General features: G+C 33.3%; 2 protein-coding genes across 16 annotated transcripts in view; one reads left to right on the top strand and one right to left on the bottom strand.

Moving 5' to 3' along the window:
* Positions 1-3,294, top strand: part of DOP1A (DOP1 leucine zipper like protein A) — a 106,087-nt gene extending 102,793 nt beyond the window's left edge. For 12 of the 13 annotated variants that reach the window (XM_074310413.1, XM_074310423.1, XM_074310421.1 and 9 more), the window contains one exon: positions 1,493-3,294. In XM_074310413.1, coding sequence (XP_074166514.1) covers positions 1,493-1,798 — 306 coding nt within the window. In that variant the 3' untranslated portion in view covers positions 1,799-3,294. The remainder of the gene's footprint in view (positions 1-1,492) is intronic. The other variant, XR_012489249.1, reaches the window with a different exon arrangement.
* On the bottom strand, positions 3,049-25,710 carry PGM3 (phosphoglucomutase 3). 3 transcript variants are annotated; one of them, XM_074310426.1, is made up of 13 exons: positions 25,519-25,710; positions 22,856-23,061; positions 21,424-21,608; positions 19,750-19,817; positions 12,579-12,712; positions 11,185-11,380; positions 9,195-9,352; positions 8,497-8,580; positions 7,831-7,929; positions 5,864-5,980; positions 5,208-5,330; positions 4,281-4,454; positions 3,049-3,286 (listed from the first exon to the last, which is right to left on the bottom strand). In XM_074310426.1, the coding sequence occupies exons 2-13, from the start codon at positions 23,057-23,059 to the stop codon at positions 3,197-3,199; spliced, it is 1,632 nt and encodes a 543-aa protein (XP_074166527.1). In that variant the 5' UTR covers positions 23,060-23,061; positions 25,519-25,710; the 3' UTR covers positions 3,049-3,196. The 3 variants fall into 3 exon arrangements, with proteins under 3 accessions (XP_074166527.1, XP_074166526.1, XP_074166528.1); XM_074310425.1 differs by lacking the exon at positions 25,519-25,710 and adding an exon at positions 25,346-25,370; XM_074310427.1 differs by lacking the exon at positions 25,519-25,710 and adding an exon at positions 25,098-25,309.
* Positions 25,711-25,712: the final 2 nt, after the last annotated feature.

Genomic DNA, 25,712 nt, shown 5'->3' with positions numbered 1-25,712 from the left:
AAACATTAGTTAATAAGCACATAAGTATATCAAAATTTCTGATATTGTGCATCTTATGTTTTAATTATTTTATGTTTGGTTTGGGAACAAAGGTTCAATAATAGTAACAGAACTCATATTTAAACATTTGTATTTACTGATTTGGAAGACAGCAAGATGAATCTCAGAACAATTGTTAATTTTTATGAGAGAATTGTGTGATAGTTTTCATTCTTAAAAGATTTTCTGGCTCCACTGAAAAAAACTGCAAGTTGTCAAATTGCCTATAGTCAAATAAGCAACAACTATGTGATTCAGACCATCACCATGTTGAGTACTCATCTTCTGTTCTATTCAAAAATGCACAATAATCTTAACCCATCTCAAACCTCCTGATTGCCATTGCAAAATACTTTTGAAACAGTGTAAAAGAATATCAAAGCTGTTTTGTGTGTCTTCTCCATTTGAAAAGTAGTGGTATTAAGGCATTCTTTGTGGGCAAAAGGTAGAAAGCATCCCAATAATAACTGACCTCAGAAATTAAAATATCGTGCCTGTCTTTAGGGATAGAAGCATAGGCCAGTTTCCCTTCTTAGGTCTCAGTCTTAGTTGGCAACCCTTTTTTCTTCTCCTTTATTTCATGGTTTGTCTTGTCATATAAACCACAACTCAAATTGTTTAAATAAAAGCTTTTTTTTTGGGGGGGGGGCGCAGGGTTTCTACTTCTGTCTCCTCCCTGATCTCTGTGGATCTTCTTATTCTTTGTTCATACTGTCTTTTGAGTTTTGAGATTATCTCTAAGGTCAATTTCTTGCTTGAAATGTTTACTAAAATTTTAGGATCTTATATCTAAGAAATCTCAAGCTAAAGATTTCTGCTCTGCCCATTTTTATTTGGGTTGGCCACATGGACTCTAGTATAAAAACAGCTTTTTTCACTTCACTAAAACAATATCTACTTTGGATAATTTCCATTTCTTGGGTTATTTAATCCTTAGTCTTCACTTTTAGATACTGCATATGGTGGCTAAATTGTGGTTGTAAATTATTACACACACACACATATATCCCTTTGTTAAAGCTCTGGATTTTGAATATGCACCAAGAACAAGCTGTGAATAGTTGATTTCTTAGGTTTCTAGAAAGTAACTCCAATTGCTTGATTGTATTTTCAGCGAGAGCAACAGTATGATAGTATTAGAGAAACATAATGTTATCAAGTAACTAGAAAATACATTTTCTAACAGCAGTAAGAAAGAAAGCTTTTGCAAAGATAACATAATATGGAGAAAGTAGGGGATTATGAACCTGGCTTTGAAATGCCAAGATCATAAATTGATATTTTATTTGATATCTGAGGACTGGTAAAACTTTTGAGTATAGAACAACTGACAATAATAAGGGCCTGAAACAGGGTGGTTATAGGGGAAATAAGGATCAATGGAAGTTGGCAACTGCTTAGGTATGTGGTGTATTTCATCTGCTAGATGACAATTCCCTTTCTGTTTCCACAGAAAAACCCAGAGGAAGACAACTCAGGGAGAACATTAGGTTGGGAACCAGGACATTTGTTACTAACCATCTACACTGTGCGTAATATTGAGCAGCTTCTGCCTTTCTTCAATGTGCTCAGCCAAGTCTTCAATAGCAAAGTCACAAGCAGATGTGTGGGACACTCAGGGAGCCCTGTCCTCTACCCAAACTCCTTCCCTAATAAGGACATTAAAATGGAGAATAACAAAATGTTTTCCAGCAAAGCCAGGCAGAAAATTGAAGAAATGATAGAGAAGGATTTTCTGGAAGGGGTCATAAAAACTTGATTCATTGGAAATGGTACTTCAATTTAAATGTAATGGTTTAAAAGAAATCTTTCTGCGTTGTATAGTTTTTCTTTTGTATGATGTATGTAAGAACACAACACTTCAGGTTGTATTTAATTTAAAAATTTGTATATAAGAGCAAATGTTTTGAATGTGGCCTGAATCACGTTTAAATATTGTTGGCTCATATTGATTATGATGCCAGAAAAATGTTTCTCTCTATATATATATATCTATATACATATACAACAACACACACACACACAAAGTTCACTTGTTTTACTGTCTTGAGTTCTGTCTTTATTCTGCAAAATACAAGTTGCACATTTTTTTCTATTTGTTTCAGGCTTTATTTATCTAAAATAAGTTGGACCAGTTGTTTCCTTAATCCCAAGTAAAAATTGAGGCAGGACTAACTTTATGCCATTAGGTCTTCAGTTCAGGGTAAGCCTGGGCAAGATAGATGGCAAACCTTGCTCAAACCTAAATATTATCATCATCATCATCATCATCACAATACTTTCTCAGTTAGTATGGACTACAAATACAATATCAAATTTCTAAACTACTTTAGTTTTGAATTCTAGGCAGCACTAGTATATGGGTAAGTATTGACACAATCTCTTAATAATGTCATTTCTATACTGAATACATTTAGAATTTTATACTGCATGTACAACAGGCTGGCCATTTTTCCCCAAAGTGATCACTTGAAAGAGAAACACTGTACTTAATAATCTTATCTCTAATACCATCTTTCTTGGTTTTCTTCTTCATTTTTGGACGGTCACAGAATAGAATTTTTCAAGATAATATCCACCATACCCTTTAGAGAAAGTGGATTCAATTTACACAAAAATCTAAGAAAAACAATTCATTAGATGCCAACACAATCCAAAAACTATCTAAATCTCAAGTACCTTTTCTCAATAAAGCGGACATTCAACCTACCTATTTTGTGCATGGCAACCAAGTAAAGCTGTCCCATTAATAGTCATGGGGGCAACTAGGTGGCATAGGGGATAGATCAGCAGCCCTGAGTTCAAATCTGACCTCAGACACTTAATACTTCCTAGCTGTATGATGACCCTAGGCAAGTCACTTAGCCCCAACTGCCTCAGCAAAATAAATAAATAAAATAGTGTCATGGTATTCGGCAACTAAGTTGTGTTAAGTAGATTACTATCTATCATAGATAAACAAATTTATAAAACAATCACTCACGTATTAAAAACAAGGAATCCTTAATGTTTATTTTGAAAATTAATGGAATGTTTTATTTCAGTTGATGATTGATTGGAAATATTTTTTTAATTTCCCATGTCATCAATCATTATCTTTACATAATAATGGCACTTTTTATTTCATACTTCTGAAAAAAATGAGCCATACTTTTCTTCAGAAAACCAGGTTAGGTCTTTCTCCTACTCCTCCAGCCAGCTGAAATACTGCCAAGCTTACTTCAGTTGCAAGTTTATCTGCATTTTCCTGTGAATTATTTTAAAAACAATTAGTGAACATGAAGTATTTTAATACTTGCTGCTTCTTCATTTTTCTCATATTTTGGAATTTAATGAATCTTGTCTGGCAAAAGTCATCATGACTACTTTAAAAAATGAATCAAAACTTGCTCCTCCTTTGCTAGCATATTCAAATAGAAAAGCACATATTTGTCATTTTCCAATTCTATTTAAGTTTCTGAAAAGAAAATTTACTGTTGTCTGCATGTTTAGACATATTTTCTATTGTATAAGATAGGGAGACTTGCAGTTCTTTCATCTTCTAGGCTTCAATTGACATTTTTTAAAGAAATAGTTCTAGACCTTTAAGGAGGCTATGAATCATTCCATTAATAATAGCAAATCAGATAACTTTAAGCGAATTTAGCTATAGAATGCTTTAATATATTAAAGAATAAAAAGTTTAAAAAGTTAAGAAGCTTAAGTCATAATGAGGAGAAAGGAAGATGTAAGAACTCACAACCAAAAAGCTTGAAAAAATTGAAACTATACTTTGACACTTTTTCAGTGTCAAAATTTTTTCAAAATTTAGATAAGGTTATGTTTACATCAGCCTGTGATGAAATAATCTAGATTAATATTAGATAAGTCTTCCCTTAGATAAGCTTTCCTTCTAAGTTTTTTGCTTTAGATGAAAGAGTACTGGATCTGTAATCAGACTACAGATACTGATAATTTGACCATAGTTTTAAATCTATGTATGACATACTATCTTTTAATTATGTAACTAACTGCCAGAAGAATCTATACAGATTAATTTCATGAAATATATACATAGTAGAAAAACTATATGGGGTCACTGAAGTTTCTGTCCCATCCCATTCTTAAACTGTAGAAAATGCTGAAGCCTTAAAATAAGGGTGGGCATACCCAGGTACTGCCTACCACACCAAACTGTTGTGGGGAAAATTTTATAATGCATTTTATAAGTAAGAAATGGTCATTTTTAGCCTAATTCTTACCTGTGAATCTGCTTCTGCATATACTCTGACGACATCTTCTGTTCCAGAGGGCCTGACGAAAGCTCGTGAGGACCTATACTTCTTCACTAGGTCGTCAATTGCCTCTTGTAGTCCTATAGGTCTAACTGCTCTTCTCTCAGCATCTGTGGTATCAATTACTTGCCTATCTGCAACCTAACACAAGAAAAATTATCTTTGTCATTCATTGTTTCTCCCCTTTTTCATTCTATCCCAAGATCAAGTCTACAAGACTATTTAAATAATCCAAAAATACCAGTCCAAAAAAAGAACACTCCAAAATATTGAGTCTCAAAATATCTTCTAATCTATACACTAATGGCTCTTCATGTGACAGTTTCAACATTCTGACATTGGGTAAATATATTAATTCCTAATTTCAAGACTCATTACAATAAGGCAAAAAAGTCCAGAAACTGCTGATAAACTATCACAGTTAAAAGGAAACATATACAACAATAAATACTTTAAAACTTCACCTTTTGTTATAACCCCTAAATTTCTAAAAATCTTCCTATTATAAGTTATATCTTAAAGTCTCCTAGGATCTATTAATAATTTTGTTCACTTGTATCTAACTCTCTATGATCTCATTTAGGGTTTCTTGGCAAAGAAACGAGTGTTTGGAAACAGGCAAGCAAGGTTAAATAACTTGTCCAAGGTCATGCCACTGGTGACTAAGGCGACATATAAATTAAGATCCAGTGTTCTATCTAGGGCACTACCTTTTTGCCCTGGTACAATTTTGTAGCTATATATAAGCTAAATTCATCAACATTACTTAAATTCTGCATAAGGAGAGAAAAAAATATTACTTCACCAAAATGAAAAAAATGCTAACAAGAAGAAACTTAATACTTTCCTATCTGCAAGTTTGGCTTCAGTAGCTTAAAGAAGGGGATCTCTCACCATGACTTTAAGTTGCCGATTTGGAAGATCAGTATAAATGGCATCCCACTGTTGTACCGATAGGCCTTTTAGAGCCAAGATTGCTTCAACTAATAACATGTCTGAAATGGCATCACCAACTGTCTGCAGAATGAAGAATTATAAAGAGGAAATTCCCCCAGTTAGTGTCAAAACTACAGCAACTCTCTCCTAAGTATTCTTCATGTGACTAATTTTGAGTTTTTTCTCTTGCAACTTCACATTTTATTTGTCCTTCTTTAGACTACAGACAAAAATTTTTTGCGAGACATTTTCAATCACTTAAACTAGCAGCTTTAAGAACATAATACCATATATATGGGCATTAAGTTTTACTCTTCCCACCATTTACTTAGCTTAGCTGATGCTGATGGGAGCGACAAGGCATTCTGGATATAAGACAATATACATATATACATATATATATATATAAAGATGTGTCTGTAATTTTTTTTTCTACATACACTTAGCTGTTATAAGATTCTGTCTTAAGAGTGGGGATGTATAATGAAATGAACTATTTCCTAATTCTTACTCTTGTTCCCATGAGTAATTTCCCCTCAGCATGAAAATAACACATCCTTCAAGGAAGCATTGTCTGGCACGTTTTTTAAGCAATATATTATTTTAATTCTTACTTGATTAATCAAATCAATAACATTTTCAAGCATCATCGCAGCTTTTCTTTTTTTTTCATCTGTTTCCTCTTTTGCTAGTTGCCTTATTTTTGTTTCAGCAGTCTTACTAAAAAGTACCTGAAATGAAATCACAAAATCACAATGATAATCTCCACTAAAAAAACGATCACATCAAACTTTACCTCTTCTCACTTTCTCCTCAATTATAAATCTAAAAGACAATGGTTTGGTTGGTGTCGAGGACATTATAAGCAATGATGTCCCTAATACTAATGTCATTTAAAAATGACAAAAAGTTAAATTAGGAAATGAGAATACAAAAGAATATATTTTTTTCCAGATAATAAAATAATTTACTAAATAGCCCAATCGATCATCTATAAATTTATGACCTGTGATTGAGTAGCTAAAGATACACACACACAATCTGAAACATCTTAAATTAGAAAAGTACCTTCTAAAAAGGAACTCTAATAGAATTTTTAAAACACAAAATTGGAACTGAAATTATGGCCACTATCATCAGACACACACATTGCTTTTAGCAAATTGCTGCCCACTTTTCTATCCACCAGCCAAACCAGTAGAGAAGATAAGAGCATATATACCCACTCTTGAGCAAAACCATGGTTTCTTAAACAATTAAAGGGGACTGGAAGGAAAAGAAGGCCCCGGGTGCAAGGGTTGTAAACCCAACTGCAGCTGCTTCATTAAAATTTCTGTGAAAAGGAAATATACTGAGAAAACTTAAGGTGAGTATAAGCTTGACAAACTCTGATAATAATGAATATGTTACATAAAAGATAGCATGCTTTAGCATCAAGAACAATAAAAGCCACATTAAGCAACCCAGGTCAGTTTCCTGAAAATAAAATTACTGAGGTTAACTTTTAAGAGAAATTTCATTACATTTTATTGAAATTACATATTTTATCTAGAAAGTTCACATCAAAAGCCCTATAGAGATTCCTGAATTTCCAACTACATCTGAAATCAATGATGGCTACTAAATTCTTAGATTATTAAGTAATAAACTTAACTTTTTTCAGTACTTAATAACTAACTTTTTAGTAACTTTATGTAGAATGCTGTATGGGAATGGGTAGGGTGGATGGAAGGGAGCTCAAACTGTAACAATCATTGCAAAGCAGATACCTTTAATCTTTTCTTTTTGAAATTTGTTTTTCCAAGTTTATATAGGATTAAAGGTATTTTTACAAAATTAAAAAAAAAAGAAGTGCCCATTAGTTAAGTGCTATGCCTTATCTTTAAATATTAGAACAATGATAATAGATGGTAAATACTGACATTTAGGCAAATTTTTTAGGTTTGTACTGACAACATATTTAAGGGAATTTAGTACATATGCTGTGGTATAGTCGATCAGCATTACTAGATCCACAAATTCTTTGATAATAAACTTCTGCTTCTAACTATGATTTGGCCAAATGTTAATTTTTTTTTTTTAATTACAGCTTTTTTATTTACCAGATATATGCATGGGTAATTTTACAGCTTTGACAATTGCCAAACCTTTTGTTCCAATTTTTCCCCTCCTTCACCCCATTCCCTTCCCTGATGGCAGGTTGATCAATACATGTTAAATATATTAAAGTATAAATTAAATACAATATATGTATACATGTCCAAAAGTTATGGCCAAATATCAATTTTAGTAAACTGAATAAATAAGAACTTACCTTGGAAAAAACCCCAGTCATAAATAGGAGCAGAAGTGGTGTTGCAAAGCACTTAAAGAACTGACCTCAAATCCTGCCTCTGACACTATGTCCCTGGACAATTCACTTAACCTCTTAATAACCCAGGCCACTACAAACCTCTTCAGTTGCAGGGGAAATGCCCATCTGCATTGGTAAAGGGAATTCTCAACAACACAATCCCCACACATCAGAAAATGGAGAAATTATTCACTAAAATTCTAAAGTCATTTTTTAGAGAGAACTTACTGTGCCATGGCCATTTGCTTCAAAATAAACTCCTACGTCAAACTCTTGAGCTTTGTGGTGTAAATGTTTTACTCCTGTTTTGGTACAATGAACAGGTACCTATCACAAGGAAATAGAAAAGATTAATAGGTTCACAAGCTATTTCGTGAAAAAAAAAATTCTGGTGGCAGCATAATTTTTGAAAAAAAAAAATTAAAAATGAAGTCTGGGGGAGACAATGGAGGTATCTAAGGCATCTTACCATTCATTAAAATCACTTAGAGGTCAAAAGTGTTTTAGAAGGAAAGTCACTGGCAACAATACCACCAAGGTACTAGTTGTTTCTTATTGGTTTTTTTTTTTTTGAGGCAATGGGTTAAGTGACTTGTCTAGGGTCACACAGCTAGTAAGTGTCTAAAGCTGTATTTTAACTCACGTCTTGACTTCAAGGCTGGTACTCTATCCACACTGCCATTTTAGCTGCCTCCGGGAGTTGTTTCAATAATACAGTAGAAAATAAACCAGCAAAGACAAAATTAAAGCCTATTAATAAGCATTATTGCTTCTCAGCTTCCAAAAATAAAGTATCTGAGAAGCTTTCTTAAAGAAATATGATAAATGCATTCTTAATTTACTAAAATTATCTTTATCAAGCTGCAATTACCAAGAAAATATCAAAGTGAATACCTTCATGATTTCTTCTAGATACTGTGTTGAACTCCCATTAGCATATGCCGTTTGAACAACACCAATCTTCAGATTTTCTCCAACCTAAACAAATCCAAACCAGTATGCTTAATTTTGTTTTTGAACCCACAATGAGTTACAGATGCAGAAATAAGTAGAAAGTACTATTTTAAAAATACTTTTGTGGAGTTCAGAGCCCTTTAGTTATAAATCCTTTTGCAATTTGAAAAGTTTATATAATGTGAATAATCATTCTCTGATTATTGCTTGTCAAGTATGGATTTTCATTGATGGTATTTTCTTAAAGAGAGATACATGATTTTATTACTTAAAACAACCTAAAAAGAAAGAAAGTAGAAGAGTATTCATTCAACTTCTAAAATTCAGTGTTAAATAAGCTTTCTGAAAAATGCAAGGTTGTGACAAGATTCTGGAAAATATGATACTTTAAAATATGAAACACGTTAAAGACAGGCACTTTGACTCGTATCCAAAGATAGGTTATTTCAAATTCCAAAGATGAAATGTTGCATGTTTAAAACATCTCTACCATCAAATAATTAAAACTACCACCAGCTATGGCAACCTCAGACCACGTACAAAGTTTTAAACTTCTTTTTAGATACAGAAATTTTCATTTGTATGAAAGTAAGAAAATGGGAAAACTACATTGTTGAAATCTATAAATGTTATCTTACCTCCAAAAGAAGCTCTTTAAGAAAACTGCTAATCAGAGTTGCTATTTTATCTCCATCTATAAGATGGAAGTGGCCATCAGTATCATTATAGTAGTAAACAATTCTGTCTGCATCTCCATCAAAAGAACAGCATCTCTCATTGGGCTTTATTTCTATTCCTGGTAAGCAAAACAATTTAAACAGTTGTCTGAATCTTATAATCATAAAGTTAACATAAAATTTAAATCATGATGGGAAAATAATTTCCTGGAAAACATGTGAATTGTGTTCATATCTGTCCTGCTCAATGAAAGCTATGATGTCCAACAGATCTTTCCCAAGAGTTGTACTAATATTTCATGAAAAAGGGATTTTTTAAAAAACAAGTGGATGTTAAGTACTGACCTTAATGGTCCTTACAAATAAAATGTATTATAATAAATTCCAGAAGTACCCCTCAAAAACTCCTGATTACAATTAAAATTGAATAAAATATAGCTAATTAAAAATGACCTTTTGTCCAGTTTTTTTGTAATAAGAAAATTCAGTCTTTTAAGCACTTTGAACAGTTCCTTAGGTTTAAATATTAAATAGCTAAAAGGATCAAAACATTTTGCACTTGATTTGCATAATACAACTCATGGACTTAGCTTTACTAAATGTCAGTAGAGAACATAAAACTTTGGTCTATTTTTCCCAGTTATGATAGTTTAATATATGGAAGATCCATACCACTAATATGCAAAGTAGCCAAAATTAAAATTTGTTATGTTCAGAGAGAGATACTGAGTCCCCATACAATTTACTGACAGAAACTAAGATTTTAAGCAATGTTCAAGATAGACTACATTACTGACAATTTAAAACAAATTATATTTAACATTTAGATATAAGGTTTCAAAAATATCTTATATTATCTTGTTTGATCTTCCATTTTGCATGGAACTAAATCTGAAAGCAGTTAACTTGCCCAGGGTCACAAAGCTATAAGGGCAGAGATAAGAGTCAAATTTACATCTTCCAGATTCTAAGCTCAGGATTCCTTCCACTATGACAGAACATCATAGTAAATAAATCCTTTATGAAAAACCAGAGCAGCAAAATTCCTGGGCTAGCCTTTAATAAACACAACATAAATCAGAGAGTACTACACTGAATGAATTCAACTCCAGGTTACTTTGAATGTAAACTCCTTGAGGGCAGGAAGGATATTTTACTCTTTTGTCATATTCCCAGTGTTTAGCATAACGCCTATCAAAAAGTAACTGTTTAATCAATTCCTATTGGTTGCTCTAATTATATGATGAGGAAATTTCAGCTTCTCAAATATAGATTCCTCAACTTTAAAAACAGGATTAAGAAAATACATAAAAACACTTAATATTCATAATGCTCTACATAACATAGCAAATTATTAAGATTAAGCATATAGATCAAATCAAAAGAAAAATCTGCCAAATGAAAAAGTAGTCAATTGTCATCATGAAGACAAAATTCAAGAAGCAAAATAATATAGATCCCTTACAGAAGGAATTAGCTTGAAATATACTTCAGAAGGGGCAGCTAGGTGGCGCAGTGGATAGAGCACCAGACCTGAATTCAGGAGGGCCCGAGTTCAAATCTGATCTCAGATACTTACGTCCCAGCTGTGTGACCCTGGGCAAGTCACTTAACCCCAGCCTCAGAAAAAAAAAAAAAGAAAGAAATATACTTCAGAAAAGGTAAGTACCAAAAAAATAATTATTCTAATTTGAAAATTTATTTTAAATACATTAAAATAAATTCATCTAAATTTCTCTCAGTTAAAGATTACTTAGCTTACTAGGAAGAATAAAGCAGTGGAAGTCAGAAAGTTTGAATAAAAGACCTGATGCTTGTTTTTATTTTAGCTATGGAACGTTGGATATATCAAATTATTAAACTCTAATAGATCTCAGCTTCTTTATATATCACTTTCCAGGTTCTATATTTATTACTGATAATCAAACTTTCTATGGCCAACACTACATACCCAGTGGAAGTTTCTGATGACTTTTCACAAAATCAGCCCCACACAAGTGATTGAGTTTCCCTTTGGTTCCATCATTAAAGAGGTGAAGTGATAGTTCTCGTGGAAGATAGTGTTCCATTTCCTTCAGTTTCAAGGCTCCTATACCACTTGCACAATCAATTTTCAAAGCTCTAGATTCATCGCCACTGCTAAAACTCTTAAAAAGAAGAAAAGGATGTAAGGAAGGGAATAAAATGAGATCTTAAAAAAAAAATTTGTTTTTTTTTTTTGTTTGTTTTGTTTTTTTTTGCTGAGGCAATGGGGGTTAATAAATGATTTGCCCAGGGTCACACAGATAGGAAGTGTTTAAATGTCTGAGACTACATTTGAACTCAGGTCCTTTACAATAGATATCTTCTGAACAATTTAATCCAAAAAGATAAACTTTGTACATATGTTTTCTGATACTTTTAGAGGGATCCCACAAAAATTGTATTAATAGTAAAACTAAGAAATATTAAAGTAAAACCAGCTAAGTTTGATACTTTGAATAGTTTCACTGGCTTGAAATGCTATTATGGCCTTAGAAATCTATTTTATTTGGCATCAATTTTTACATAGGAGATGGCTTAGATATAATAATTTTAATGCCGGGGAAATAAAAAGAAATGCCCCCACTTTCATTCATTGAAGAAGTATGCACTAGGGCCATTGAAAGTTGTATACACTATTAAACGCAGTCAATATTTTGGTTTGTTTTAACTATTTTCTACTTTATTACAGAGGAAAGCATGGGATAGATAGAAGGAAGATAATGAAGAGAGAGAGGAAAAACCAAAATGCATCAATAAAACTTAAAAAAAAAAAAAAAGATTTCTATAATTTATTTTGCTATCAAGGGATGAGTTAAAAATCAATCATCTGAGTTACCATTATTAAAAATAAGTTACAATTCAGCAACAGGCTTTTGCATTCAAAGCTGATTGTCTATTAGCAACATTTGATTCAAACAAGACTGTTCAGTTTTTTGCCAGTTTTATACACTCATTTTATGGATGGTTCATTAAGTTTTTGTTTGTTTTTAAAGACTGAGTGTCTCATCTTACCTAGACTCTAAGTACAGGGGCTGCTCACAGACCAATCCTACTTTGCTTAGTAAAGGAGCTTTGGCCTGCTCCATTCACACTTTCAAACAATTTTCTCCCTTCATGAGTAGTCCCACTAGAGTTCTCTATACTGATGCTGTATTTAGTTTTGCACACATGATCTACATAGCAGCTCAAAATTTACAGGGTCAACAGATCCACTCTTCTTAGCATATCCAACAAGGTAGAAATAAGGAAGTTAGAGAACAGAGTAAAAGAAAAGGATTGGTAAAGTCAAATTCTAAAACAGATTTTTGAAGAGGTTTGCACCTGTTTTGTAAGGTCCACAAAGGCTTTGGAGAGTTTCTGGTAGTAGCCTTCCACAGTTGCCTTTCCATATTGCTCATTAGTATTTTGACAGCACACCAGGTAGTGAAGTTGAGGTGTTGTTACTAGACCATAATCTGCCAATAAATAAAAATTAAGACTGGAGAATAGCCAAGTGACAAATCAATCCTCTTTTAAAAAATAAGGCTCCGGGGAGAAAGGGGAAAAAAGTAAAACTGATTTTCAAATTAACAACATTTTACGCGGATTCAAGTAATTAAAACCTCACATACCTCAAAGAATTAAATGTAACTGAAATTTTCACAGTAAGCAATAAAAAGATCATAAAAGTAATTTCTTAGCTGAAAAATATATAAAGATCTCAAAAATGCCCCAAAATGAAAATTTATTTCAACACTGATTAAAGACCTACTATTTATAAGGCATCATACAAAGTCACAAATGATACAAATGATACATACAACTACAAAGAAAATAGGGAAAGAATACTAACAAATTGAAGAGGTATGGTAGTGGGAAGTAAGAGTAAGATGAAAAAGTTATAATAACCATGAAGAAAAGATCCATTTAAGAGGTAGCCGTGAAGGAAGGAAAGGTTTCTAAGAATTGGGGGAACATCCGAGAGTGTTAAGTTTGGACAATGTATAGTAGACCGGTTTGGCAGAAATGTAGTGAACGATGATGAGAGGAGATAAAGTGGAAAAGCAGGATGAAAACAGACTATGGAGAGCTTCAAATGTCTAATTGTATTTTTTTCTGTCAAAAAATAGAAAACTATTGGAGGTCTGAGGGCAAGAGAGTTAGGCCTGTGCTTTAGAAAATTTGACACCTGTGTGAGGAAGGATTGTAAAGTGGAAAGACTTGAAGCATAAAGACTAATTGAAAAGATATTACAACTGTCCAATCAAAGGTAATAAAGGTGAATATAAAAAAAAGAAAAAGAGAGATATGGATGCAAGAGACTTGCATGTCATGACATGAGATGACATGACATAACTGATAAGACAGGAGAGGGGGGAAAAAATCAAAGATGAATACAAGGTTATAAATCTATGTGACAAGAAGGCTGGTAGCACTCTTAAGAGAAATGAGACCATTTGGAGATGGGGTAGGTGATAGTAAGGCAAGTAGGAGAAAAATGAGTTTCTGACCAAGAACTTGAAATGACTAAAAAAAGACATTCAAAAAGCAATAAATGACATGTGATTAGAATTCAAGAAAGAATAGGATTAGATGAATAACCTTAAGAGTCATCTGCAAAGAGATGATCCTTTAATCACTAGCCACTTAGGAGACCTCTTAGACTAAGACAGAAAGAGGAACCAAAGAGAAGCTTTGGGAAACACTACAGTAAAATGAGAAAGATAAGTATTCTCAGAACTATTATCCTGCCTTTCCTATCACACTCCAAGAAGCCAGTAAATGTGGGAAGTTATTACTAGAAACCATCTCAAATACCTCAAAAAAGTTAGCTCTGCAAACCTGAGAATAAATAGGGCCAGTTAAGGCAAAGTTGTAAGATAAATATTCCAAAGCCTCTAAATTTTGTATTCCAGTTTCCCTTCCTCACCTATAAGGCAACCACTTTTCTTAAAGATAAAACTAAACAAATAAGGTACATTAGTAACAAAATAGGGAAGTTAAGGTGCTCTCATTAAGCCAGAGTCCAGTACTGGGTCTTTAACACCACTCCTTAAGAGAATACCAGAGATGACAATGCTAAAAAGGCAGGCCAAAGCTGTTACAAAAAGCAAAACTAGAGGAAAAGACAGTTAGATGTGTATTTGTGTATAGGTGCATTGAGTGAAAAATCAGATAATCTTCTTTTTATCATTCTTTCATGAAATGATATAAATCAATCTTTTGGGAAACACAAACCTACTCTTAAGTTAGGAATTTACCTGCATTGTAAAGTATTTCAAGAAACAAAGACATGTATTAAATGGACAGATGGAATAAAATGTTAATTTCATTTATGTCAATAAGTTGAAACTCTTCTACTTTATGTTTTGTTACACAGATACAAATAAATAGCAACCGGATGAAGATTTTAAAATAACTATGTTCATGATTACATTACTGGAAGATGAAGTAAAAGAATATCTTCTAAAATGCATAACCCCAAATAATTTAAGACAAAACAAAAACTTGTTACATTTTAAAGCATTTAACAAATTTTTTAAATTATTAGTTTTTAAAAATACATCTAAAAATTATTTTTATTAAGAAATTATATCCTAGAACCAATTTTTGCAAAATGTGTCCAGGTCAAAAAAATAATTTCCATGGCTGAATGGTACTGTTCTGTTAACTTTAGTTCTCTACAACGTAGTAGAGTCATTCCTTTTAGAATTTTCATACACTAAGCCGCAAGGATTATTAATAAGTCAACCACTAGATGTGAGACTTAAAGACACTTGAATTCAATTTATAGCTCTCTACCTTACTAAGTAATGATGGAATATCTTCATTTGCAAAATGGAGGTAAATACTTATATGTTTTACATATTTGTTATATGTTTACATGTTGTTGTTATATTAGACCTACCAAAATGTTACATTTCAAAATAGGCTCACAAAAACCAGATAACTATTGCTCAAGTACATTAAATTATTTGGATTCATTTAAAAATCAAATGTATTATCTACATTTGATATTAATATAAATAAGTAACTTCTGACTTAGATTAATCCAAACAAAGTCCAGAACAGGGTAAGAATAAATTCTGTAGTATTTGTACTTTTAAAACAAAGTTCAGAATAAAATTTAAAAATTACATGTCTCAAATATCTGAAATACTTGGGATTCATGAATGCTTCAACTCAAGCTAGAAATTAATGACTTTAAACTATTCTTACATATCTCAGTTATTTGTAGAAGTGAACCTGTATATGACTTGTGTGATTTTTTTTAAGGTACATAAAAAAGATTTCTCTCACTGTTACAAGCATTTATTTCATGATCTCTCACTGTTCTAAAGAAACTTTAAATCTAAGTGGAGAAACAAATGTAAAACATCTAAAACAAAGAAAAACTAAATATAAAACTTCAATACTAACTTAAAACACACATTCAGAGAAGAAAAAAGTTAGTAGGTATTATGGAAGAAGTGAGATTTGAGATGAATCTTCAAAGAAAGTCAAAATTCAATCAGTAGAAATAAGGAAAAGGAAAGTCAGCAAAAACAATAAATAGCAAAATTATAGAGATACAAATAAGCAAGTCTTATCCCAGACTTGGTTTGAAAATATGAACCAAAATGAAGTTGGATATTGGGGAATCTCTCAGATTAAAGTTGAGGCTCATCACAATGAGCCCTTAAAAATAAGGCAAAAGAGAATGGATCTGATGTAAGAAAAATAGAGAAAGCCACAATAAGTTCTTGAGATGTGTAACATTTAAAATATCTTAGAAAAATTAAGCTAACAAAAATATTTATGATAAATTAGAAGAAACAACACTAGAAGGGAACACAGTCTATGTGCTGTTAAATATTCCAGGTATTAATATTAGAAAGGGATAAGCAGAACTGAAAATTGGTTCGATTCTAGAACATAACTGGTAATTATAGTAAGACAGCAACAAAACCATCCATATCTCTGATCTAGAAATCCTATTGCTAAGCATATACTCTAAGGAAATCAAAGGCAGAAAGGTTTTAGAGACTCCAAAAAATTAACAGCCATGTTTTTTGTAGTAGCAAAAAAATTAGGAGGGAGGAGAAACAGGTGTCCACTGATTGGAAAATGGATAAACAAGTTGGTAAACAAATGCACTGAAACAATGCATTTGATGAATACAGAAGACCACAGGAAGATTTATATAAACTTATGCAAAGTAAGCAGAACCAAAAGATATAATATTTAATAGAAATAACAAAACTGAATGCTTCAAAATTGTCATAACCATGCTTGGACTCAAAGAAGAGATATAAAAAGATATCTATACTTTATAGAGCTGAAACCATGGATATATAGCTATATATGGTAAGAATGATTTGGGTTTTTTTTTTTTTTTTTTTTTGATGTATTAAGTTTATTTTACTTAATTTTCCACCCTCTTTTTCTATTCTTTGTTATCAAATGACTCTCTGAGAGGGGGGAAAATATTAGGAAAAATAGGTAACATAAAGCAATAATCCAGGCCTGGATTAAAAAAAAGAATAATGGAGAAGGGGCACTTACATAGTGCTTACTATATGCCACTTAGTACAAAATACTAAGTGTTTTTTACAATTATCTTATTTAAGCTTCACAACTACCCTGTTATTATAATCCTTATTTTATATTTAAGGAAAGTGAGACAGAGATTGAGTTTCTTGCCCACTTATTCACACAGCTAATGTCTTAGGTGGGATTTGAATTTAGGTCCTTACCAACATCTTGTACCACCAGTTACCTTAGAATATAAAACATTACATAAACATAAAAACCTGGAAACACTTGCATTTTCATGCAGAGTGAAATAACTAGAATCATAACAACAATTTATACAATAACAACATTGTAAAGACAAACAATTCAAAGTCTTAAGAATTTTAATCAATATAAATGAACAACCTCATGGATAACATGATAAAAGTATACTACCTGCTTCCTGACAAAGCATAATGGACTCAAGGGCAAAATGAAATACACAAACATGGTCAATGTAGGAATTTCTTTTGCCAGACTGCTTATTTGTTATAAGAGTTTTCTTTTTCTTTTCCAATAGGAGAAAGAAAGGGAACAGGCCAAAAGAGTTTTAATTTAAAAAAAAAAAAAAGTTAAAATTTTTTTGAATGCAAATTCAAAAGATATTCTGAAATAAGCCAAAGATCTTGGTGACAAATGTTCATCAAAACATCAACATTTACTGAATGTCTCCATCGTGTATAAAAAGCAATGCCTCACACATTAAGTTAACTCAGAAAAGGCAAAAAATGATTCCAATTATTTCTGGTCTACTTGACGAATACTAGTGAGAAAAATGAAAGAGTTGGGATAATTTGGGGTACATTTGAGGTGATGTCAAGATATATAAGAAGAACAGTCCTGCAGACAGAAAGAAGAGATGGAAGAGCAGATAATATGTCAAGACTAGGAGTTTTCAACATAAAGGTGGTTTTTGAAGCAATGGGAATTAGTGATACTTGAGCAAAAAGTGCTCAAGAAGAAAAGAGTAAATTGGGAAAATAAAGATAAGCTGATCAAAGATAGAGAAAAACTGATTTTTAAAAGGCAAGAGAAGCAGGACAAAAAAACAAAACAAACAAATAAGAGAGCTTTCAAAAAATAAAGCAGTATTCTACAGTGTCAGAGGCCTAAAGAAGTCACCCAATTTTAAGAAATAAGAAGAGGCAAGGCAAGTCAAAGTAGACTTTGTATAGTGGTAATGGTAGAAAAAAGAATGCAAGCATTTAGAGGAATGAGCAAATAATATTGTTTGGTCTCTTTGCTTAATTTCTCTTCTGGAAGTATAGCTCATCTCTGAGGATATAAAGCTTTACTTATAACTGTGCTTAGTCTTACACCTTTATATTTTCGGTACATGCAATACAAAGATTATAAGACAGCTGCTATTAGCATGCTGCTATGTATACATTATGTGCTGAAATGTTCAATGAATTGAAGAAATATCACAGTATCCTATCCACCTCACAGGATCCTTGAAAAGGTTGATATCTGGCTGGCACCAATATGTGTTAGAACAATAATTCTGAAATAATTTGCCACATTTTTTTTTTGTTTGTTTTTTGCTGAGGCAATTGGGGTTCAGTGACTTGCCCAGAGTCACACAGGCAAGAAATATTAAAGTGTCTGAGACCACATTTGAACTCACATCCTCCTGACTTCAGGGCTAGTGCTCTATCCACTACACCATCTAGCTGCCCCAACTTACCAATATTTTGTTACATTAAATTTAAAAAAATGATTGTATTTGCAAAAAGTATACATAATTGGATTTTTTTTTTTTAAATCCAATGTTGTATTTAAGATTCACTCCATTTAGGGGGAAAAAATTGACCCAAAGAAATATATAGCACTTTCTTTGTTGTTCAAACGATGATTTCTAAAAAGTAGTCTCACCAAGCACTGGACAATATTCCTTATGAACACAGTAATGAGCCAGAAATGTCCAAATCCTCAAGACTCTTTCCCTTGTATGGAGTTAGATACACCAGGGAGAGGCCCTTTGACTACCACCTGGGATCCAGAAGGACAATCTTAATGACCATATGACAGTACAGGGCAGTCCCAAGTAGATGCTTCCCACTATTTGACAATTAGTAAGAAACTGGCAGCTCATCAGGTACAGGGGGACATGCAAAATGGATTCCCTGATTTGAACTCTAACCAGGACTAAATATTTATAAATTTATAAATCCTTCATTTTCTTATTTGTAGATTTAGATCCTTTTATGGTTATTTGTACCTCTTAAAATATGGTTATTTGTAAACTGCTTCCTCTAAGTTACCCATTATAGTCACCTTTAAAATAAAACCCAAGAAAGGGACCTGTATGTGCCAAAATGTTTGTGGCAGCTCTTTTTGTAGTGGCTAGAAACTGGAAGATGAATGGATGTCCATCAATTGGAGAATGGTTGGGTAAATTATGGCATATGAGGGCTATGGAATATTATTGCTCTGTAAGAAATGACCAGCAGGATGAATATAGAGAGGCTTGGAGAGACTTGCATGAACTGATGCTGAGTGAAATGAATAGAACCAGAAGATCGCTGTACTCTTCAATGTTGTATGAAGATGTATTCTGATGGAAGTGGATATCTTCAACATAAAGAAGATCCAACTCACTTCCAGTTGATCAATGATGGACAACTACACCCAGAGAAGGAACATTGGGAAGTGAATGTAAATTGTTAGCATTACTGTCTATCTGCCCAGGTTACTTATACTTTCTGAATCTAATACTTAATGTGCAACAAGAAAATGGTATTTACACATATATATTGTATCTAGGTTATATTGTAACACATGTAAAATGTATGGGATTGCCTGTCATCAAGGGGAGGGAGTAGAGGGAGGGAGGGGATAATGTGGAAAAATGAATACAAGGGATAATGTTATTAAAAAAAATTACTCATGCATATATACTGTCAAAAAAATTATAAATAAATAAAATGAAACCCAAAATGTCTAGATGAATACATACCATGGTACTGGCCTCCTAAAGCAGTTACTCCATCAATTACAGACTGTGAAAGTTTCTCACTGCTAGGCCTTGGGGGAGTATTTTTTAAAAAGAAAATAAAATTATTCAATGGATAAAAACAAAAAGAGAATCCCAAGCTGTATGTTTTTGAGTAACAATTATATAACTATTTAACACTGGATATTACAAGATTATACTTGCTATAAAATGTACAAAAGTATGACACAAAAAACTGAAATAAAATATTAAATTATTCTAATACCAAATGGCTTTAAGCTAAAAAAGATTTTAAAACCTTAAAAACCCTAGACAAATTTGTCCATGTCTCAACTAAACCAACTTAAAATATCCTCAAACCATAATCTTAATAAAAATTTAAGTAATTTCTTAGTTAACATGAGAATTTATTTGAATAACCAGAGTATACATGAAACAATAACAGATCTAACAGCAAGATAAAATACATTATTTTCTTTTAAAAGATCTTTTAAAAATTGTTTCCTTACTTGGCAATAAAGCAGCTGAACACAGTAGAACTAACTCTGTGTAAAAATGTATACAATCCTTCCTTTAGCTTTAGGTATTAGAGAAGATAAAATCTTTTTAGAACATCTCTACACTACTTTTATCCCTAAAGCATCTGGATAGATTCTATTGTTTATAAGGTCATAATTTTACTTATGTCAAGGAAAGATATTTGTAAGGTGGGATATTACTTTGGATTATTTCTCAGCATAAATATCAGGATAGTTATTTTTCAAAAGTTATAAACAAATTTATTAAACCAAAAAAGAAATTATAGCAAAATTACAAGTAGCTAACATGTCAAATAAGCAGAATGTGATAGAGTTGTATTTCAGTGTAGTATTCCAGTGGACTCCAGTATAGGAAAAAACAGAAAAATCGAATGAATGACTCTCAATATAATCCTACACAATTTCTTAAATTCCTAATTAAAGAACAACAATGTAAAACCATGTTTAATTCCTATGGAAGAGGTCATATTCACATCACAGGAATAAACAGTCCCTTCTTTTGTTGTTGCCATTTTTCTTTTCCCTCTCTAGCCCCAAGGATCCTTGAGAGCCAAGGACTATTTTTATCTTTGTAATCCTAGCAGCTCATATAGTTAGCTCCTTGTATAAGGCAGGCAATTAATAAATGTGTTGAATTGAATTATTGGGGCCTACAGAAGATAAAGTCAATAATGGCTTGGGTTCTAAGGGTTAAAAGGAGGAAACTAAAGGGAAAGGAGTCAGGAAACTTAATGGCAGGAAAGGAAAACCTAAAGTGGAATTGCTACCATAGTATCTTGGGTAAATTCTTAGTTCTCTCCTTTTATTTTTCAATAGCATGGGCAAGAATTCAATTAGACTGTTAAGTGGTTCAGTGGGTAGAACCCTAGGACTAGAGTCAGGAAGATATGAATTGGCTCTATAAAACAGGGGTAACAGTCTTCATTAGCCCTTTTCTCCCAGACTTCTTAAGAGGACAAAATAAGATATCTGTAAAGCACTTCATAAAGCACGACATAAATGCTATCTATTATGGTTGTTGCTGTAATAATTTTAAAGCTAAAATTTGTAAAGGTAGTGGTTCATGACAATTACTGGTAATCATTTATTTTATCATTTTCCTAGAAAAAATGATTTTATTGGATACTTTTTTAGTCACCTGGTATCTCTGCCAATAATTATCATAGCTTTCTGTTGCTGGTTCACAGTTTCTCGATGACAGATTTCTGTCAGGACAGCTTGAACATTTTGTTCCTCAGCATTTGCCAAACAGGTGGCATGTTCTTCCCAGGATGGAGCCAACATTTCTCCCAAAGGATCAATCAACTTCACACCATTGTCTTCCTTGGGGGGAGAAAAAAGAAATTTAAATGTATTCTGAGTACAACAGTGCAGAAACATTCAAAATGTGGTAAATGTAGAATGAAGTAGTGTTACTTTGTCACAGCAGCACAAGAGTTTCGAAATGATTTTAAAAGAAAATGTTTTCATTGATTATCATTTAATGCCTTGAAAGCCTGAAGCAGAATGAGACACTTAGTGCTACTGTTCACTTCTGGCTCTAAATGTACTCTGTTCAGCAAACAAGGGACACATGAACCTTCTAAGATCTTTGTTTTTGCCCATTCTTCTGGAAAAACATCATTGTGACCATTGTGTGTGAAATAGTAACTAACGACAGTTTATGTGAAGCTCTCCAGTCCCTTAAGTAACACTGCCTCCTTGAACCAGGTCAACAAGTTTGGGATTCTTTCCACCAATCACACAAGTATTTACATAACATGTTCTTCACATAAGTAGGTTAATAAAAGCAACTGTCCCTATGTACTACTTTTTTTTTTTTTTTTTAAAGAACTTAAACCTGGGCTAGTAATTAGCCTTTAAAAACAAAATTTCATATCCTTGTCTTATAAACCTCATATTTAAAAAAAATTCTCAAAATTTAACCAGTGCAGAACTTAAGAGTCCATGGAATTTAAAATACTTAAAATTTTATAACTTGTTTCCCTAGTGCCCAACACATAGTACCTTACATGCAGTGGGGGGGGGTAATAAATTAAACTAAGTATGTGTGGGCTTGAAGATTTCAGGCCAATTCAATAAAAGATCAAAAAGTCATTCCCAACCTGAAATTATTTTTCTGGCTTTGCGCATTCAGTTCAAAGGACTTATTCATAATCTAGTGAAGAAACTGCTTGAACACTACCAAAATAAGTTTAAGATAATTCTCGGCTGAGATCTTCATTTACTTTCAAGTGACTTGGATTAAAACTATCATTATTTCCCTATCAGGAATTCCACTTTATTTGGAAGAACATCCTTTTATTTTATTTTATTTTATTTTAGTATGAACTTTTGCTCCAAAGAGAAAAAAACATTATTTCATTCTCTTCTCACTTCTAAAAAGTCATAAACTACACAGCTACTCCCTTTAAGAAGAAAGCTTATCTGGCTTTGTAGCAGATTCAGAGATACATAAATCAATTAGAAAATCACTGCATTTGAACTTTATACCCCGATTCAAAAAGTAAAGACATTGGTTTTTATCTTTAAATAAAATATTTACTTTTTCATAGCCCTGAATCCATTACCTCAGGATTGTGTGACGCTGTGACCATAACCCCTATAGTAGACTTTGTCTGTTTTGACCTCAGGACAGCCAACAATCCCATCCGATACATGACATGATCAAGACAGTTTGCCTTTGTTCGAAATCCAGCAGTACCATATTGGAGAATGAGTCCATCTGGCTTGGCATGTAATCCTGAGAATTTGGTAATAGCATCTAAATCCATGTCTAAAAAATTAAAGATTTTTTTGAAAAAAGAAAAATAGAATTAAAAAAAATTGGAACAGAACACCATACCAGAAAACTATATATTCCTTTTGTGAAATTATGTGTTTGAATATACATTATATAATTGCTACAATTTTCAGAAAAATATCAAAGCTTTAATGTTCACTTACTACAAATAAAAGTAAAATTCTAGCTTTTTGAATCACTAGTGATTTAGAGCATTGTTTCATTACTAGAAATGGATTTAATTTCTTCATCTGAAAATTGTTCATATCCTTTGATTATCAATTGAGAATGGCTTCTAATAAATGAGTCATTTCTCTATATATTTTAGAAATGAGAGCTTTATCAGAACCCTTGAATATAAAATCTTTTTCTCAGTTTCCTGCTTTCAGGCTAATGTTGTCTGCATTGGTTTTGTTAATTCAATATAATCAAAATTACCCATTTTGCATTTCATAATCTTCTCCACATATCTGAGCTTTTTTGTTGTTGTTATTTTTCTAATTTGCTTATGGTATCACTCTATGTCTAAATCATGAACTCATTTCGACCTGACAGTGGTATGGGTTGTTGAAGTGTTGATCAATGTCTAGTTTCTGCCATACTATTTTCCAATTTTCCCAATTGCAAGCTTTTTAGTAAAATATTAAAGAGTGTAAGGGGTTAAAAAAGGCTTTTGCAGGCAATCTCTGTAAAGAAGTGATTAGGCTGATTTCTCCAGAAACTGATAGGGAACCTCAAACTGAATAAACCCAGGAAAAGTCATTTATTTTAAGGCTAATCTTCCTGAGAGCCCTAATGACCTTAAAGGCGCTACTAGGAATATGAATCATACTTCAAAATAGAATTCAAATACTACCTACTTTTGTGACATCTTTGCTGATACCTTCCCAAATTGGCAATAATGCTATATAGCATTTTATACCAATTTTATGAACTTTGGGGTAATTCTTTTTAATAACTATGTGTATATATTACACATTTAGCCTATTAGCCTATAAACTCAATGAGGGTACATGCACCAGATAATCTAAATATTTTGTGTAATCAGTGCCAGATACTTTACAAAATAAAATCGCACTTTGCAAAGAGTAGGCACTTTCAATAAAGATCATTCAAATTAAAATAATGTCTATTTTAGCCAAAGCTGAAGATCCAATTGCAAGTACCCTCAGGGAGGAATTCTAGGACTCCATACACTCCCACGAGAGGGGCAGCTAAATGGCACAGGATGAAGTGGCTAGCCTGAAGCCTGAATGCCTGAGTGCAAATGTGGCCTCACTTCCTAGGCACAAGACCTAATAAGAGTTTCTTCACCCATAAAACAAACTGGAGAAAATGGCAAACCATTTCAGTTATCTTTTCCAAAAAAACTCCAAAGGGGATCCCGAAGAATCAGACATACTAAAAAGAACAATTTAAACAATAATAAAAGCTCAAAGATGATTTATATCTATGTATAAATAATAAATTGCTTGCCTTTTCAATGGGGAGGGGCTGGAAGGAGGAAATGAATTTGGGACTAAAAATTTTAAAAGAGTAAAAAATGAGAATGGAATGAAAAGGAGAGAGGGAAGATGAGCACTGATTTTTTTCTCACAAGATCCTTAAGAAGGCTAAAATACAGGAAAAAAAGATCAATCAGTCCTTCCAAAGCAATTCTAGAAAGCAACAGGCTCCAAAAGGTCAAAGAGATACAGCCCCAGGGCTATTTCCAGCAGGGAGTGTCTCCTCGGAAGGAAGTTTTCTACCACAAAAACTGCAGCAGAAACGTAGCCCTTCAAGGAAACAAACAAAAGTGTAGGAAAGGTTTAAGGAATAATTAGTAATTTTAATCACAGAAAAGCTCGGTCTTCCCGGCGGTCACCACGCCCTCTTTTCGACTGGGAAAGGGCCAAATCCCGGGATCTTTCCCCAACCTGTGAATGGATGTCAGACATACTAAATCTCACAAAGGGGTGAGGAGAAAGCCCTTCCCTGTCACAAAGTGGGGGTGGGGGCCAGATACACCTCCTCCGGCCCCCCTCTTTTACCTCCCCGCTATCCCGCCTCTTTTTTCTCCCATCCCTCTCGCTCTTCAAAGTTTCCAGGTCTCCATGAAAAACTCCTTCCCCTGGAGCACTGGAAGGGAAGGGGAGGGGAGGATGGTAGGGGGTCAGGACATCAGCAGCCCTCGCCCCTCTACTAGAGGCCCCTCTCCTGCAGCCAACGTGGACACGGCCCCTCCCATCATAACCCTCCCCCAACCGCACGACCCCTCGAGCTCAGCCGGTGACGTCACCCGGGGAGTGCAGCATAGAAAGATGGGGGGAACGCAGGGTAATTTGCGCGCGAGCTCGTTAGCTCTTTCCGGGGTGAAGTGACTCCCCACCTCCCCCTTAAGGCCCCCCACATCTAGTCAGCCTTTTCTTCCCTACACTCAGAAAGGGCAGGGAAGGATGCCTCCGCGCTCACCTAGCCTCCAATTTTGCCCCCCAGCCCTCAGTCCAGAAACGCGGAGGGATTCTCCCTGCAGCAGCGTGGGACACGGTAAAAAAAATAACTCCGTAAATTCCCCAAGTACTAAAAGCGTGGTGGCTCGGCTGCATCCCGCCCCCCCAATCCCTCCTTAGACGTGGCTGTTTTCTTGTAGCTATCTTCCGCCTGGA

This window comes from Sminthopsis crassicaudata, chromosome 4 (genome assembly GCF_048593235.1).
Source record: "Sminthopsis crassicaudata isolate SCR6 chromosome 4, ASM4859323v1, whole genome shotgun sequence".
In the NCBI taxonomy this organism is placed as follows: Eukaryota; Metazoa; Chordata; class Mammalia; order Dasyuromorphia; family Dasyuridae; genus Sminthopsis; species Sminthopsis crassicaudata.
This window is presented reverse-complemented; position numbering and strand designations above follow the sequence as displayed.